The 18,355-nt window shown below is 50.1% G+C and overlaps 1 protein-coding gene across 2 annotated transcripts in view; it reads left to right on the plus strand.

Annotated features, from left to right (window-relative positions):
• ACBD6 (acyl-CoA binding domain containing 6) overlaps window positions 1-18,355 on the plus strand; it is a 67,043-nt gene that overhangs the window by 43,359 nt on the left and 5,329 nt on the right. The window contains exon 7 of one of the 2 annotated variants that reach the window (XM_025152811.3): window positions 2,405-6,053. The exons of the other annotated variant lie outside the window; for it this stretch is intronic. Within the exon in view, the coding sequence (XP_025008579.2) occupies window positions 2,405-2,632 (228 nt within the window). The 3' untranslated portion in view covers window positions 2,633-6,053. Of the gene's footprint in view, window positions 1-2,404; window positions 6,054-18,355 lie in introns of those variants that run through there. 2 annotated transcript variants of the gene reach the window in all.

The raw sequence follows: 18,355 nt of genomic DNA on the forward strand, positions 1-18,355 counted from the left end.
GCACACTTCATGGCGCTAGGCAGGGTTGCCTCGTCCCTCCCCGTCCCCCTTCCCCTATTATATATATATTTTCCCAGCACTATTAGATTATTAAATGCTTAATGACTATTCCATTCCTTCTAACTATACTTTTGATGAGCTGCAGCAATAAAACTTTGGAACGGCAAAGTGCGTGTCTGGTTCCTTTATAGGAAGGGCACATTTGGGGAGCTGAAGTAATGGGGGATAAAACTCAATTAATGAATAGAAATAAAAAGAAGTAAATGAGGTAATCAAACTCGGAGAAATTAGTATTGGCAGGTTCTGAGTGATGCTTTTGGATGAACAATCTTTCAGAATCCTTCCTTGTATGCTGCTGCCGTCTCTTTATTTATTATTAAAATAACATGATCCATGAGGCGCTCGGGGTGACTCCCAGCCTAGCTAATTCTAATTAATCCAGTCAGGGAGAGCAGCAGGGTAAGTGGAGCAGTCTATCGGATTGAAATTCATAACTTAATTGAGGTCAAAGTCCCGGGTTGGGAGAACAAAAGTCTTTCGCTGGGACCAGGCAGATCAATAGCAATAAATATCTGGCTTGGATACAAGTAGCTTATAGTGACGGATTATCTGACACTGGTCAGAGGTCTTGGTCTTGTTAAGGGCAGCATCCTGTGGCACGTACGGGGTAGGGTGAGTTTCGTCAGCCTTCCTCCAAAACCCCGAGGAGCCCATAAAGGGCTCGTGGGAGCCGCAGCAGGAGGAAGCCCATAAAGAAGCCCACGTGAGTCATGCTGGAACTTGGATTCGGTTCCTCCAGGTACGGGTCTCTCGGAAGAGGCACAAGGGCACGTGTCACATTAGTGCTGACGGAGGTTGGAAGAAGTTGCTCAGGCTTACAGGAACCTGGAGCTAAATCACAGCTTGTCCACAGAAAGACCTTTAGGATGGGCGAGCTGAGCTGTATGCCAAGTCTGTATTTATAGCATGTTTACAGAAGAGGAGAGGGGAACGTTGGAAGAGGGAAGTGTAAATAACCACCAAGGTGGATCTGTCGTGTTAGAGAAGCCAAAAGAAACGGGGTTTCACCTGTTCATCAGAAATGGAGTGTCTCTGCTCTGAACTGTGAGATGCCCCCTCTGTCTGTGTGGCTCTGTATGTGCTGGTGATGGCCAGGGGATGATCCCAGGGGAAGCAACGAGGCCCTAACGTGAGACCTGTGGCATTATGGCAGCTCTGCCCTGTTCATGGGCACTGCAGTATTCAGCAACCTAAGAAGCTTCTCTGAACTCTGAGGGTAGGTACTTCAGCTGGTGTTCAGTACTAAAATGCTATCTTCACGCAGTCCGTTTGTTATTAATGCAATATTTATGCAGATTCGACTATTCTGCTCGTATCCTCTTTGTAGAGGACAAATATTGCTGTGGTCAGCAGTCGGTACATCTCTGATGGATGTTGTTCTGCCAATGTACTTCAGCACGGCTTGGAAGTGAGATGGAAAGTGCAGCTCGGGCGCAGCCAGTGCCTGGTTGCTGTGCTCCCTCCTCCCCGTCAGTGCTGGATAAGGCTAAGGCACCTGTTAACACCTGGCTTGCCAAAAATCAGAAGATCTCTTCACCTCCAGTCTAGTAGTCGGGTTTTTGAGTAATTTCTGTTGCACCTCTCACGTTGGTATAGAAGCTAACAGAGAAATACAGGCATAGCATTGTGCTGAACAGCTCTTGTATTGCGCCACGCATGCGCTGAATGCACTGAACTTTGGAATGGGTTGCTTTGCTGGGGAAGTTCCCCTTATGGCTGCATTAAGAATTGAGTTCAGGTTTCTAATCCCCCAGTTTTGCTACAGAATCCTGCGTGACCTTGAACAAGTCACTCGATTTCTTTCCGTCTTGTTTTCCCATTTGGGAAATGATGGGGCAAATAATTGTTTTTTATCTCACGGCTATAACAAGATTATAAAAATATGGTAGTTCTAAGACCCCGAGAAAACGGATCAAATGAAATTAAACAGATCTTGCAGTCCAGATGAAATGAGATGAAACAAGCATGAAACTCTCAGGGAAAGAAATGTTTCTTTATCTTCTACAAATAAAAATGCAAAGTGATTAAGTGGCTCTTTTCTAGCTATTAGCAATAACAGCCCTCGCCAGCTGACTTTTGCCACCCTCGAAAATTAATTTGCGGGGTACAGTCTTGAATTTAGTGTGCTTCCAATAAATACCCCTAAAAATGTTGTCACCTCCTCCATGCACAGTGTTAGTGCTGCGATCATACCGCAATTACTCGCCCTAAAACCAAGAAGCGGCTGCTCTAAGTGAGATGCTCCAATGGAACGGGTTGCAAATTTATTTGAATTGATTTTCTTTTTTTTCTTTTTTTTTCCCCCCTTCTACAATATTTCCTTCCTTTATTGTGCATTGGAAAGGAAGGGGAAGGAATGGGAATAGTGCTAAGGGTTATTGTTAGCCAGGCTGGTTTCGGAGGTCTGGTTTGCAGCATGCACGTGTCCCCAGCAGCCCTGGCTGGGATGCAGACCATCAGGGTAGGGCTGGCGTGGGGCTGGAGATGGGGCTGGAGGTGCCTGTGTGTGCATGGAGAGGAGGAAAGGCACAGCTTTAGAGCTGTTTTCCTGCCCTGGCTTGTTGCTCAGTGAGAAATGTCACCCTTTCAGCTGGGCGCTCGAAACAAGGTAGTGATTAATGAAGAGAAAGGAAAACACTAAGGAAGGAGTTGTGAGTGGCTGGCTTTCTGCAACACAGAGAAGCATTTCAGAAAGCAGTAGACTGCAGCATGCTGCAGGGAAAGCTCGCTAGGTGCATGGGCTCAGCCAGGGGCAGGTTAGCTGCCTGCAGGAAATTGCAGCTGCTTCTTCTTTCCTTTCTCCTTCTGAACTCAAGCTTTAATCACAGCCGCGCTCAGATGAAATCTGAGGCTGAAGCCAGATCCTGTTGCCTTCTCTGTGTTGCCCTATTCCCTCTGCTGTTGTCAGGACATTTCCAAGCGATGCTCACCGATTACATGGCAATTTGCCTTCTGAAGCGGTGTGAAATTGAGCATTGCACTTTAAATTCCTGTGGTCCAGCTCGGAAGAGCCGTGTGAAGTCAGGGCTCAGCAATTGCAGGTGATTGATTTTTCATAGCTTGATAACCGAGCTCTTGTTGTTGAACAACAGGAGGTGGTCGTGGGCACCCGCACCTCCAGCCCTAATTGCAAAGCAACGAGGTTAATGCCAACCATGACAGCGTTCGGATCTGAATGTTTCACAGCACCAGAAGAGCTGGGAGCTGTGCTGACTTCTGCTCGTTAATTTCTCCCCTTGGATGGAAAAGTTCGGTGTGGATGTGGTCGGCTGCACTCATCAGCTGGTGAGAAACAACTTGCTAAACCACAGCAGCTTGGGCTCATCAGTCTTTACGTTGTGGTTTATGAATGTGTATCTCTTAGAGTCTAAAACTGAAGATGATGTGAACTAGAGCATATGTGGGAATCATTCATTTTGACCCGTATTACATCATCTTATGTTTCCTTTTCGTCTGTATCAGCTCACGTGGCTCTCTTGTGCACATGTACACAGTGATATAGAACAGCTCTCTGAATGTACCCAAGAACAATTGCATAACCACAGAGAAACTATGAGAAACACGGACAGGCACGTCGATAGGTTGGTTTTGCCCTGAGCTCCTTGTTGCAGCTGGTGGCAGTGCCAGTCGAGGCATCAGGCAAGAGCAAACTGTCCCTATCCCAAAGAGTTCCTCTTGGCACCAAATGCAGTGTGACGGGTAGGGCAGTTGGAAAGGTTGAGGGGATGGAAGTAAGAGAGGAGGAAAAAGAGATCAGCAGAAAAATGGCATTGTTGGCTTGGTGCTTCCCCAGGCAGTGCCAGCAATGACACTGAGTCATGGCAGGGTCCTCTTGCACTGAGGACTTAAAAGCTGGTAAGGTGTCATTACCAAGGGCTTCTGATGGAGGGTAAACCTGTGAGTTCCCTACTGAAATCAACGGGACTTTCATCTACGTGTACCTCCGGGCTGAATGCGTCCCTTTCTTTGATCAGTGTTGGTTTTTATCAAGTCCATGGGGAGATAAATTCAGTGATGGGGAAAAAATGGGAGACTTTTCATAGAGGAAAAGAGAAAATTGATTCATTTGCATAGGAATGTATCACAGCTGTACCCCATGCAGAAAATGTTTCCTCTTGGGACGGGGTGATATAACAGGCTGCAGAATTACTCCTAAATCTGAGCAGACAGTGGCACTCATGGTGGCCCTGCTTTTCTTCAGGGATGCTGCTTTCCACCTTGTGCCCAGCTGCTCTCCAGGGGGTCCGCGTCCACTTCAACATCAGAGTTTGCTGCTCCTAAATGGAGCGTGCCTTTGTGATATTCCCCAGCTGGGGAATTGCCCGGCTAGGCTTGCCAGCTGCAACCCATCTTATTTGATGCGACTGCTTGTTAGCTCCTGTGCCAGCATCCCCTGCATCACCAAATGGCATATAGAGACCCACCTCCGTGTTTTTCAATCACTGTTCTGTCCTGGAGATGCTCGCTTTGTGGCTGCTGCTATGTTTGAGTTGGCCGTGCATCCCACACACCTGGAGTTGCAGGTGGTCATGGATGGTCCATAGATGGAGGTGGTCCCAGAGATGAGAAAATCCACACAAGCAGCGCTCTTCAAGCAGATTGGTGGCTCCTCTATCACAGTTCATTTTCAAGGCATTAGGGAAGAAGGATTTCTGCAGCTCTGCAGAAGTAATAAGAGAGAAAGAAAGAGAATTTTGCCATGTTTTGTTCATTAAATGCATTATCTTGAAGTCGGTGGTATTAAAGCTTGGGTTTTGTGCCACCAACTTGAGGTCCTACTCAAAACCCTGGGGATTTCTGTTTTAGATGCTGTGTCAAGAGGTCCCCACGCTGGCTTGGGTCCCCAGACTCTGTCTGTCCCACTCCATTGGGATGAGGTGTCCAGGTGTCTTGGGAAAAGCAGCCTTTTAGAATCACAGAACCACTGAGGTTGGAAAAGACCTCTAAGATCATCAGATCCAACCGTCCACCAATATTACCCACCAAACCATGTCCCTCAGAGCTACATCTGCCCATTTCTTGAGCACACCACGTTGTCTTCCTGACGTCCCATTCACCTGCTATCTACAGCTCCAGTATCCAATGTTTCTGCATCCACTTTCTGGGCGCTCTTCCATTCTGCCGTGGCCGTGGTTAAAAGCAGCAAGGTGCATTGCTTTCCCTTGCACGCTTTAACACCTAGGAAAGAGAGTAATGCATTGAACGTTCGATCTTTAACACCGAGGGTTTCATTTTGCTGCAAAAAAGAAAAAAAAAAAAAAAAAAGAATATACCAAAGCAGTGCTTAAGACTGAAATTCAGAAGGTTTCAAAAAGGCATCAGTTAAAGCTGCCCGCGTTGTGATAGCCAGCGAGTGGATCTTTCAGATGTCGGAGCGTTCCCTGGAGGCTCACATTATTAATATCTGCCTTATGACAAGGTGGCTGTGCTGATGCCAGGTTTTTTTTTTTCTCCTAGCCAACGTGATTAATTTTTTTTTCCCCTTTCTTAATATCTCAGAGCCAGATGCTTCTAAATGTCCTCATAGGGGTGTATGGCCGTTCTTAACCGCTCCTCCTTCTCCCCCACCCTTTCCAACTAATTCCTATAATGGCTCCAGAGATGCGTTTCGTACAGTCACAAAAAGCAAAACTTTGAAAGCATCCGGAGATGATGGGCTTGACATGTGCAAATCTGGCCTCCCGACGTTCCTGGTGGGTTGCGAGCTCGGTGCCAGGTAGCCTGTCAATAAGGCTTTCCTTTAAGGGCACTTTACAAATTATGTACACTCAGAACTGCTGAAATGTAGGTATTTCTGGTGGGGAGGGTGGCAGCGAGTGTTGAATGGGCATATTGGAGAAAGCATGACTGAGGCGCATGTTATCTATGGGAGGTGCCGTGCATCTGCAGGCACTGATTGATTTTAAGGGCTTCAGAACTTCGTGTCGTTGGCCCTTTACACTTTGCGGTACTGGAAAAGGTCTTTATTCTGCAAAAAAAAAAAAAAAAAGAGAGTAGAAATGAATTATCTTTTGGAGCTCTTGTTTGAAAGCGTGACTGTACAGGCTGGAGCTTCACCAGCTCGGAGCCCAGAAGCCTTTAGCAAGCTGGACAGGGATAGTTTCCCCTCAATGAGCTCATTCTTGTGCCACGTCTATCCATCAGTTTCCCTCACATAATAGATTCATGCAACATGTGTATATATCCTCACCTGTATCACCTGCATTCACCTGGATTTCAGGGGGTTTTGCCTAGAGGAAACCCCGAACCCCAGAAACAGAATGGTTGATGGCAGTGGGTTGGAACACTGTGGTCTTTAAGGTCCCTTCCGACCCAAAGGATGCCTAGGATCCTATGAATAGGTTTAAGGTATAGCTGCTTAGTTAGGGGCTGGTGCCTGGATTTACTGGCAAAAGCCATAAATCAGGATGCCTCAAAACCAGAGCTTCTTGCTCAGGCACCAGCAGGCAGCCCTTCAGCCCACAGCAGAGTGGGAATTAACTGAAAATTAACTGGAGTTTGGAAAACAACTAGCACTGCTTTATTTGTCCATTTCATTGAATTATATGCGGCTGTGTAAGCATGCTGACCCGCGGACGTAAATTGCTCCACCCTACCCATTCCCCTCCTTATTTCTTTCATGCTAATGGAGCTGATGGGGCTGCTGACCGCAGAGGGAGAGGAAAAAAGGCTGGAAAGCAAGGAGAGCAGCCCAGCCCTATGCAAACCTGTCCCTTCGGTGCAGTGCCTGAGTGTCACAGCTGCAGTCCCTGTGCCGTGATCTTTGTTGCCATTAAGCTGATTATATCCACTGACGGGTTCATCCAACTAATCCTGCAAGGCTGCAACTGGTTGCTTTATATCGAGGCCCCGTTTTTGGTTGGTTTTGTGTTTGTCTGTTTGTTTGCTTGTTTGTTTTGCTAAGAAATAAAAGTCATTTTGGCTTCGGTGGGCTCTCAAAATGGGTCAGGCTGTGACGAGGACCCACTTTGTAACGTTTGCTCGGTTAATGCAGGAAAATAGGACGCATTAACGGGCTCCACGCATTAAGGGATGCGCTCGGTTTGGGAGAGGGCTGCATGCATTAGGGCTGTGCAGTGACTGCAGGTTGGGGTGGGTTGTGCTGGGGTTGGCCGTGCTCCCGCTGTACCTCTTATGATGGATTTGTGTTTGGGAGGGGGGAAATAAAAAGGCGTTTCTTTGCATTTATGAGCGACACACTTAGGAAGGGAGGTGTTTTGTGCCCCTGCTCCAAGTGGGCTGGGAGCACAAAGAACATAGCGTGCATTACGGGACATAAATCACAAGTGTGCACAATGGACTGCCACAGAAATATAGGATCGGTAAGGTAGGAAAACCATGATTTTCTGCAGGGTTCTCTATCTTCTGAAAGCTGTTCCTTCAGATGTACGCATGCAGCTCTCACTCAGACCCCTCACTTCCCACGGTGCTGACATGGTTATTGTGTACAAGAGCGAAACGTCCTTGTTTCAGATTCCTCAGGATTGTAGGGTCAGTAGATCCGTTGCCTCATACCTTGTTTTTATCTGCAGGTAGCTCATTGCTGCTCTTGTACATCCCAAGAGTTGTTACAGGAGTTTTGTGTACAACTTATCCAGCATGCAAAGTGTGCCTCCCGAAAATGCATGTCTTTTTCATTTATCTGCAGTGACTGTATGGAATTCAGGCTACCCAGAGCTTTGGATGCCCCATCCCTGGAGGTGGCCTAGGCCATGGATGGGCTCTGGGCAGTCTGAGCTGGGAGGCAGCCAGCCCATGGCAGGGGTTGGAGCTCAACGATCCAACAGCCAGCCCATGGTAGGGGTTGGAGCTCAACGATCCAACAGCCAGCCCATGGTAGAGGGTTGGAGCTCAACGATCCAACAGCCAGCCCATGGTAGGGGTTGGAGCTCAACGATCCAACAGCCAGCCCATGGTAGAGGGTTGGAGCTCAACGATCCAACAGCCAGCCCATGGTAGGAGTTGGAACTCAACAATACAACAGCCAGCCCATGGTAGGGGTTGGAGCTCAACGATCCAACAGCCAGCCCATGGTAGGGGTTGGAGCTCAACGATCCAACAGCCAGCCCATGGTAGGGGTTGGAGCTCAACGATCCAACAGTAGCCATTCTATGATTCTGTGCATTGTTTTCTGCTCAAGCTATCACTTAGATCACCCTGATTTCAAATATATTTATACGGGGTCTCAGCTCACAGCTTTCAGGCTTTGGTTCTGGGTTCCTTTCCCTTCCCATGTTGCTCAGAGAAGACGGGATTCTTAGATGTTGGTGACCCTTGGGTGAGGGCGGATCGCATTAGAAGAGGGAAGACCTCGTGTGGCAAAGGACAGCATGTCCTAATGGTCACAGCACAGTGCGAGGAGCTCAGCATCCTGAAGCTAATCCCACCGTGGGCTGCATTCCTTGCTTGACCTTGAGCCACCAGCCAGGGGGTGGATGTTCTGTGTGTCTCAGTGTCTGCAACCTGGCAGTATTACGTGCCTATATCCCCGGGTCTTGCCTAGATTAATAAATCCATATTTGTAAAGTAAGCCTTGATAAATGCTAACCGTGTTAGTACGTGTAGGTGAGCCTGGCACAGGAGGTTGGGAACACGCCGTGTGTCTGCTGGGCTGCACTGTGCTGGGGACCCTCAGCCAGGGCTGCTCGGCAGGGAGAGACCGTGGTGGGTTGTGCCATCCCCCCGGGGTCTGCCGGGAGCACACATCTGCAGGGAGGGCTGGAATACAACTTTTCCACTTAACATGCTCCCCCATCACCCACTGTCAGCAATGAGATTAAATTCTGTGCGACTGCAGAGGACGTTGCATGATTAAAATCCTCTTTTAGAAATTAATATGTACCATCACTCGGTAGCACTGTGCCTCTTCTCAGAGAAGGGTATTGTCTCCTGAGCACTCAAGGTGTGAGAAGCCACCAAGGGAAGCTGTCTATCTTGGAATTTTATGCTGGCGCACAGTTGCTCCACTCCAGCTGCATAAAATCACAGGGACCTGGGGGCTGCTCCCTGCATGGGGTCACGCGTTGGAGGAAGGAGCAATAAAAGGAGGGCTTCAAACTTCTTGTCTCGCCAACAACAGAATAGATTTCCCAAAGGAAGAGTCTGCAGCCACCCATTCTGCCCAGAGGGGTGGTGGTGCCCCATCCCTGCAGACAGCCAAGGCCAGGCTGGGTGGGCTCTGAGCACTGATGGAGCTGTGGGTGTCCCTGCTCAGTGCAGGGAGTGCGACCAGATGGCCATGAAGGGTCCCTTCCATCTCAAATAGTTCTGTGGTTCTCCAAAGCAAGGCTCTCCCATAATGCTGCTTCAGGAGCTGGGAGTGTTTACAGCTGTTCCCACCGCCGTTCCCATTGATACACACATGGATGTGTCCTCTGCCCATTCACATCCTGCCCTGCTCTGAGTCCCTCTTGAAGGCTTCAGACTTCAGGAGGGAAGGAATCTGATCTAGGGGAATGGCTTTTCATTTGTGTGTGTTTCTAAAGCCGTGGCTTTATTTGCTGTTAAATGTTTGCATGGCACTGGAGTTTAAGAAGAACTTGTTGGGGGCACTGCCCCGACTGCCTGCACACAGCTCTCCCACTCCTATTGCCGGAGCTCCCAGCAAATCCTGGAGTATTCCAAGTTGCAAGGGACCCATATCGATCACTGAGCCCTCTTCTCAGCCTTGTTGCGTTCTGAATTCAGCTGTCTTCAGAGGTACACACGTTGGCTGCTTCTATAGGCTGAGGGCTCCGGATGGGAAGGATTGCAGGGATCCAAAGGGCTGAAGCGGGTGCCCCAAGCACCCCTCTCCTCACCCTTATCCCCATGCCGGGTGCCATGTGATGGAGCTGACACTTGGGATGTGGGTACCTCTGTTCTGGACGCACGTTTCTACTGGAGCTCTCCTTCCTGCTGGCACACCTGTGGCTTCCAGCAGCTCCATCCTGCTTTTCCTCCAGGAAAGCAAGAATGTGAGGCCGTTCACAAGCGTGCTGAGAGCAGACACGCCGTTTCCAAAACCGAATCTGGCTTTTAGCAAGAGGGTTGATTTAGGTCAGAATTAATGCAAACACTTGTGTAGACCATTTAGCGTTTAGTTTATGGACCTGTTAAGGCAGCAGGATAATCCCTTTAGATTACCCGTGTAATTCCTAGTGAATATTTATTTTAAAGTGACTTCTGTGCCCTCAGTCATTAGTGGAGGTTAGTAATGCATCTCACAGCTGCCAGCCTCAATGCAACCGCATTCATCAAGGGGAGGGTTGCTCCTTTTGTCTCCTATCTTCTTTTTGTCCTTTTTAAACCAACTCTTGCTGGCTTAATCTCCCCTCGGGGAGCAGCCCCATGGCTCTGGAGCAGGGCTCAGGCACAGGCAGGCAGCCTTGAGCCCGGGCTGCTCTCTGTTGGGCACCACGATAGCATCCACGTGGGCTGCGGTGAGGACGGAGCGGGCTGCGGGTTCAAGGACGCCCTTCCACTTTAATGTGCACAGACATGCACCCGCTCACAGGCTGATTGGCAAGGTTAACTCGGAGAGGCTGCAGCTTTTTAAACTGATTTGATTAGACCCGCTACTTTATCCCATTCCCTCCCCCCCCCCACCCCCTGGGCCCCCCACCTCCTGATCCTTTTAACGCAGCCCTTGCTCCAATAACCAGCCCTTCGGGGGGCTTTTCCCCCCCTTTTTTTTTTTTCCCCAGTTTTCGTGCTGTGTTTGGACGTATATTCAAGCAGATTATGTGGCCCTATAGGGAAGCTCAGGAGGCAGCATCTCAGTCTCAGGGGTGTGTTTTGTTGCAGCTCGGTGAGGGGCTGCAGTCCCCCTCTTCTTCCTCGCTCTGCCTGGCTCTGCACCTTCACCACCTCTCCATGGGTTGGGGCTCAAGCACACATAGCCCTCCAGTTCCCCATCTCTCCCAGAACGGGGGGCACGAGGGGAATTACACAGCCAACAGCCCTGAGTGACTGCAGCTGGTCCCTCGGTCCCGTCTAGCCCGGAGGATGCTTCAAATCCTGGCTCTGATGCTTGGACGAAGGTTCCTTCGTGGCATAGATTCAGACTTGTTAGGACACCCTGGAGAGCCACACAAGTGGGCATGTTTCAGCAGGGCACCCCTGGGCAGCTCAAGGGGCACCAAGGCACCGGTGCTGGGGCTGCTGGATGGAGCCTCATCCTGCCCAGTTCGGTGCTCCTCTCACAGCATGAAGGCTTTGTGTGCTTCCACTTGTCAGTTCTGGGCTCCGTCCCTGGTATTAAGCTGATGTCTGTCATATTAAATACTCCAGGGGAATTCGGAGCCTCGTGTCAGCATACATAAGTGCCTCTTGCCAAGTCTCTTTAGTCCTCGTAAATAAATAAGTAAAGCCTATAAATTATAGGCACTCACAAAACCAGAGCACCCAAACTCCCAGACCAAAGTGACAGGTGGGGGATCAGCACCGCTGCATTTTTGGGGTCCCCGGAGGGAGGTCCATCCCGCCCCCTTACCACATCTCACTCCTCACCACCCCAACCGACCTCAGTGCTGCAGGCTGAGGAGCTCAGCACGGCCCAGGATCCCATCCAGCAAACAGGACCGACCCTCCGGAGTCACCGTGGTGGAACAGCACGGGCTGCAGACAATCCCTACCCGCAATGTATTAAACCTTGACACGCCGCATTACTTAAGAGGTCTCGGGGAAAATTAAAACCCTTTTGACTGGGTTTTGCAGTGCAGGGGAAATTTTAGTGACATTTAAAAGGTTTTTCTTGTGTTCCTCTAATGGGATAAATAAAAAAAAAAGGCTTGTTTTAGGCCAGCAAATGGGGGGACAATCCAATTTCCCTGATTCCATCAAGACACTCTTAAAGCATTAGCTTGTGTGGTTTAAAAAAAAGCCCAACGAGCACACAGCAGCCTGACCCCTCTGCACGATGGCTTTGGGAAGGGTCCCGATGCGGAGGCATTCGTCCTGCCCAGCCAGCTCAGCACCCTGAGTGGTGGTAAGCAGGTCAGGAGGGCCGTGCAGGGGAAGCACGAGCCCAGTTCATTATTTACTGCAGCAGTCCTCACTGTCCTGCAGGGCTGTGCTCGGGGCTGACGTGCAGAGATGCGCTCTTTACGTTTGGTGCTTTTGCTCTCGGGAGGGAGGAAATGCCACTGAGCAGCAGCGCTACCGATGAATGAGCGAAATCAAAGAGAGCCCTTAACTTTATGTTTTTAAGCGGCGTTTCGGTTCCAAATAAATAAAGGTTCCCCGTGGAACCTTCCATTTGCAGTTTGTTTCTGTCAGTCACGAAGATTAATGCATCAACACTTGCTTCGAAGGGGCTCAGGGGATGGGTGATGGGAGATGCGCAGCCTTTCACCCCGGGGTCAGCGCTGCCCTGGGTCGGTGGCCCACCAGCCCATGCCATCTGCTGCTCCCACAGCCCACCCGTGCCACATGTGCTTCTGCACTGTTGTGTGCTGGGACAGATGTCGGGGCCCAGCAAGCTCCCTGGGGCTGATGGGGCAGCAAATGGGGTGGCCCTGCGCTGCACTGTGACTTCAGCCCAGCCCTCAGACCGAGCAGTGCTGGGGAACTTGACCTTATGCCATGAATGGCGAGCCTGTTCCTCCTGCATCTCATTCACAAACAGGGCATCCCTGAGCATAAATCTGTCTGGTGTAAAGTTGGCCACGGTCTTCCCCAGTCGCCTCCTGATCCTGCTGCATTTCATTAGGAACGCTTCTATTACACGGCGAGCAGGGAGCACGGGCTGTCCGTGGGCTCTGAAAGAGCCCTTGCAGTGAAGATCCATTCTGCATCTCACTAATTGTATTTAGCTGGCTGTGTTTTAACAGTGTTGTGGTTCCACTGAGAAATTCCATCTACTGATAGTGGGATGACCCGAGGCAGCTTCCTCCAGATGGCTTTCCTACCTTTATTTCTTCACTATTGGCACTTTATAAAAACTGGTTGGAAACCTGGCTGGCTGTGAAAGAGCAGCACTAACAAGCCTTCTTCCTCTCATTTATTTCTCCCTTCTTCCATCAGGGAACAGTCCTGCAGATCATAAACCGAGAGCTTTCGGAGCCCAACCTGTAGCTGTGTTGGTGGTGGATGATAAAACGAAAAAGGGGTATTGTGCAGAAGCAGCCTTATAAAAAATGCTAAATCAGCTCCTGATACAACTCACAGAGGCTGTGAAAGGGCCATTAGACATCACAGAGCAGCAGCCCTTCAGGGGAAAGAAGCGTAGAATCATAGAATGGCCTGGGTTGGAAAGGACCACAGTGATCATGCAGTTCCAACCCACTGCTATGTGCAGGGTCACCAACCACCAGACCAGGCTGCCCAGAGCCACATCCAGCCTGGCCTTGAATGCCTCCAGGGATGGGGCATCCACAACCTCCTTGGGCAACCCAGGGAGGTTGTGGGTGTGGATAGGAAGCTTCCTCCCCAGCACAGGGGCCAGGCCCTGCTGCCTCCCCCAGCAGACGGCTGCACGCCGAATGCCTGCTAAGTCCAGATTAGCCACAGAGCAGTCATCAGGCTTAAGAGGCAGGCGTGCTCAGGAGGAAGGCTGCTGTCCTGGGAGACCCGTGCACTTCATCTAGTGAGTTTGTACAACTCCAAGCCCAAGGCTGGTTCTTGGTTCTTCCACTTCAAAAGAAGAGGACGTAGTGAAGTGCAGGGTGGTAGCTCTGATGCCGTTATAACTGACAGAGATGCAACGTCTTGGCCCCTTCTGGTTGTGGGCTCAGCCCTTCCTAGCAAGAGTGGTCCTGAGCCCCTTTACACTCTTTTCAGCACAAGCCCTGACATCCCAACAGGCTCAGCCAAACAGAGCATCAGCAGCAGCAGCGCTCAGCTCCCGCTGTCTCCCATCCCACCTGCTCCATTTAGCAGCCTGGGCAGGCTTCCCTCCCTGCAGCCTGGCAGAGCAGCACAGCACCTTGCTGCTGGACGTGGATCTCCGTGCTTACAGCATCACCACCGTGCTGGGGCCGTGTCACAGCCCACACGTGCTGCCCCGAGCTCCGACAGCCGGTCCCGCGCAGGCACGGCGCCAGCAGTGACTTTACAGGCTTTGTGGCAGAGATTATTTAAAGGAGATTAACCCTTCTAAACCCCTTAGATTTTAATTATTTCTGTATGTATTTATAAAACCTGCAGTCTGCTGGTTCCAGGGCACAACTGCCCCAGTCCCCATCCTTAACCTGGATTCGGGGATACACAACGCAGCCATATTACAGTGCAGGGCTGGGCTGGACAGGGGTCACTCTGCTTATTTATTTATTGCCTTCGTAGCGCAGTTCAATCCGGGATGAAAATGAAACATTATGGTATCAAATTGCCAAGGGAGCTAATAATGAGGGTGGCGTTAAAATAACAGCACTGACACCTCATTAATTGAATTGTTTGGTTCAGCGCAGCGTCGCTCGCTAATTGTTTGCTTAGGGCAGCTCTGCTGTTGGTGCAGCCTGTTGCCTCCCCGCTGCCCGTGCTGTGAACAGGGAGCACCTCTGAAGGGGTGGCCAAAGGCAAGGATGGGCCCAAAGAGGATGCTTTGTTTGCTCAGCCTTTTGTATGCATATTAAGTGTTGTGCGATGGCAGTCTGGAAGATCATGGTGGCTAACAGGTGCTGCTGGAAGGGAAAAAACAAAGGGCGTACATATCCATCCTTACGCACTTTGTCGTGCTAGTTCTGGGCTAATTAGCTCTTTTACAATTAAGGAGTAATGGAGGGGATGTTACCACTGCTCATGGGAGCTGTAAAGTCCAGATATTACCCAACCTGGCCAGTCTCAGGTGACCCACGCTGTGCTTTGCAGAGGTGGGAAGAACACTGAAGGGGTGGGAGGCCAATCCTACTTAGACCAGAGATGTTGTAGAGACCACTTCTTTGTATGGGTTACCACCTTGGCATGGTGGCCGTAGCCCTGTTTCTGTGTATTCTGGGACTGCTGCTGAGAAATTGCAGTATTTGAAGGTTGGTTTAAGTATTTGTGAATGCAAACGTAAAGGGTGGCTGTTGGAAGGGAGCAGAACCCAGAGCACGTGGGATGCCAATGACATTAAAAAAACAGGTCGTTCTGAACGTGTTTCCTCAAACCACGTGATTTTTATTTTTCCTTACACCTTGAGCAAGGAAACAAAAGCAAGCAGAGCCAAGAAGTTCATAGATGCATTTTTTGGGGGGGAGAATCTCTTTCATATGCACGCGATCCTCCTCTTCCAGCACTGAACGTTTGACCAATAGCAATTAATTTCTGATCACGGTCTTTCTATGAGGCAAGAAAGCATTAATGTCTCCATTAGGAGTGCTGAACCAGAGCTCTGCAAGGTGGGATTGATCACCGGGCATCCCAGCCGGGACGGAGGCAGGGCTGAGTGATGCACACCAGAAGCACTCAATCCCGATGTGTTTTAGGATAAATACCGTTAAGCTAATGAATTTTCCACCACTTAGGGTGAAGCACGCAGCATTTCCTTTAAGGACAGGTTGTAAAATAGGGAAAAAGTGAAGGTCCCGGTATAAATCTCTTCGGTTGCTTCTTACAAAGCCAACCTCATGAAGAATAACACCTGAGCCCCCAGCGTTGGGTTGGCTAGGCCAACCGTCCCAAAGGTTAATAGAGCTTTTGTCATGCAAATGGAAGGATCTTGAGCTGGAAGTGCCGGACCCTCGTGCACGGTGGGGGGGGGAAGGAGAGGAAGCAAAGGGTTAAATTTCGGGGCTGTAGAAGCAGATTGTGTTTTCCTTCTATGATGTGGGCTGACAAGACATCAGTATTCTATTCATCTGTTGGGAATTAGGCTGTTAATCCAATCAATGACTCTTGAGCGAGCTGCAGCCTGCCTCCCCACTGGGGAACAATCGGATCAGACGGGAGATTGTTTAAGAGCAGAGCTCGGTCCTGGTGTCAGGTGGAATTTCCAAGCGTTCCCTAGTGAATTGGGGATGGGAAAGCTGTCTCAGTCCATTTATCCTGCCCCTTAAATAACCAGGTATCTGCTAAAGTGATAAAGCAGCACAAGAGCAGAACGGGGGAGCGAGGAACTTTTATGCGGGGAGGGGGCAGGGAAGCTCCCGGAGAAGGGATATTTGGCAACGTTTGACTCCAAAGGAAAGAGAAGGAGCAGCTTTGGGCCATCCTGCTTGCAGCCTGCAAGGTAGCTGTGGGGAAGGCTGGCTCCTTCCAGACCCGGTTTTGAGCCCTGTTCTTGGGACGGGACGAGGAAGCCCAGGGCTTCTCAGCAGCTTTTGTCTTGTGCTAACACAGTTCTGTCACACTAACACACAGGGATGACAACACCTGATGCTGGAGGCAACAGACGGCAGCAAACATTATCTGGGGCAACCTATAAACACATCTGTAAAAATACCCGGCTGTGCTCAGGGCACTGAGTGCAAATTGGGGTGAAAATTTGTTCTGCAACCGAGGACAGCCCCTTCTGCACGGGGATATTGGGGCACTGGCTGTGCCAGAAGCACTAGGTGCTGATGGTGGTGGATGTGATAAATCCTATTGAAATTGCACGTGGAAATGTAGGTGCAGCACCAGTTGGAAAGTAGGGCGATGAGGGATTAGCGTCACGCTGGCCCTCTGAACTCCCAAGGCCAGTGGGTTTGGGTGCATTAGCAAAGGCAGGCTTCCAGGGAGAGCGAGCTCCTGGGCATCAGATGCTCCCTGAGATTTCTTACACCTGGCTTTGGAAGTGGAGGGCACCTTTGTGTTATAGCACCTGAATGAACCAGGACGCTCAGGGTAGGAATAAGGGGGTCCCCAGAGAGAAGGAACCTCAGCTACCAAGCTTGGCTTTGAAGGGCTTCTGCACCCCTCCTCCTCCCATCATAATGTTGAATCAAACAAAAGCTAATGCAATTTCCTTTGCCTTTCAGTAGGAGATTGTGCTGTAAGGGTCCATACCATTAGAAATGTAATAATTGCTTCTCTATGCAGGTCTAATTTATCTGGGAGGCACTTAGGAGATAGACCCGTGATAGCCTGGTGATAGGCTTTAGAGAAGGGATGGAGAGGTGATGATAAAGATCTGTCTAGCACCTCCCATCCCCGGGGATGTCTGCCCCGTGCCTTGACATGGAAGGGGAGAGGGGCAGCTCAGTGCCAGCAGTGAGCTCATTGTGCTGCCAAGCCTACCTGCCTGCAAGATTTAATGGGGGGTGTAGTGGTGGGATACCCAAGTCCTGTCTGGGCAGTTTGCAACCCCAAATAAAATGTGTTGAGGATCAGGAGGCAGTTAAAGGCAAAAGTGTGGGTGCGTGTGGGTGCACACCGGTGTAACACAGAGACCTTTAAGAACAACATCAGATCCCAAACTGAACCACAGCTTTGGAATGCCAGCACTGCACCCACAGTGATTCACTCATCTAGTGCCTCAACTGCGCAAACATTCATTTTGCATGTGTTAATGGCATGTGCCCAAAGCCAGCCTGCTGTGAGCCACAGAAGCACAAAAATGAAAATAAAGGCCATGGAGGGCCATCCCCTGAGCTGTCCAGTGGAGTTCAGGCTGGATGTGTCAGCCCACGTTGCTCAGTATTACCATGAACAACATACGTTCTGGTGGGCTTTCAGCTGCCGTCTCACCCACAGTCATCTCAGGGATAAAATTGCAGAGAGAGAAAAAGATCATAGGATCATAGAATGGCCTGGGTTGAAAAGGACCACAATGCTCATCCAGTTCCAACCCCCTGCTATGTGCAGGGTCGCCAACCAGCAGACCAGGCTGCCCAGAGCCACATCCAGCCTGGCCTTGAATGCCTCCAGAGATGGGGCGCCCACAGCCTCCTTGGGCAACCTGTTCCAGTGATGAGGTTTAAGTAAATTGTTGGGAAGTTGAAGTCTAAAGTGGAAATAGATGAGAAATTAAGCAGTTTTTACAAGCGTAGGGAAGTATTTTCTTGCTATTTTTTATCTCCCTGGCTTGAGTGAGCCCGCGTCCTGCAGCTGCAGAGATTTATATTCACAGATCCTAAGCACCAGTGCTTGTTCAGAGCCTGTATAATTCCAGCCTTCGCACTCACTCACCTTCTAAAGACCTCGTGTGAATATTTATCTCCGCTGCCCATCCACGCTGCTGAACCCGAGCTGTTAACCACTCTTATCTCTGCATCGCTCTTATCTGCGATCCCTGCCAGTACTGGGAGCTGCGAGTAGCAGTGAGCGGCTCCCTGAAATGTCCCATGACCGAACAGGGAAAAACAGCAACGAGAGGGGAGGAATACCTTAAAAAACAAGTGTGTGCACTGGCCATCAGCAGGAGAGGTTGCTACATGTGTTGTTTTCCATCTGGCCAAGGCGCTCCTACACCTCC

The sequence above is a fragment of the Gallus gallus genome, chromosome 8 (assembly GCF_016699485.2).
Source record: "Gallus gallus isolate bGalGal1 chromosome 8, bGalGal1.mat.broiler.GRCg7b, whole genome shotgun sequence".
Classification (NCBI taxonomy): domain Eukaryota; kingdom Metazoa; phylum Chordata; class Aves; order Galliformes; family Phasianidae; genus Gallus; species Gallus gallus.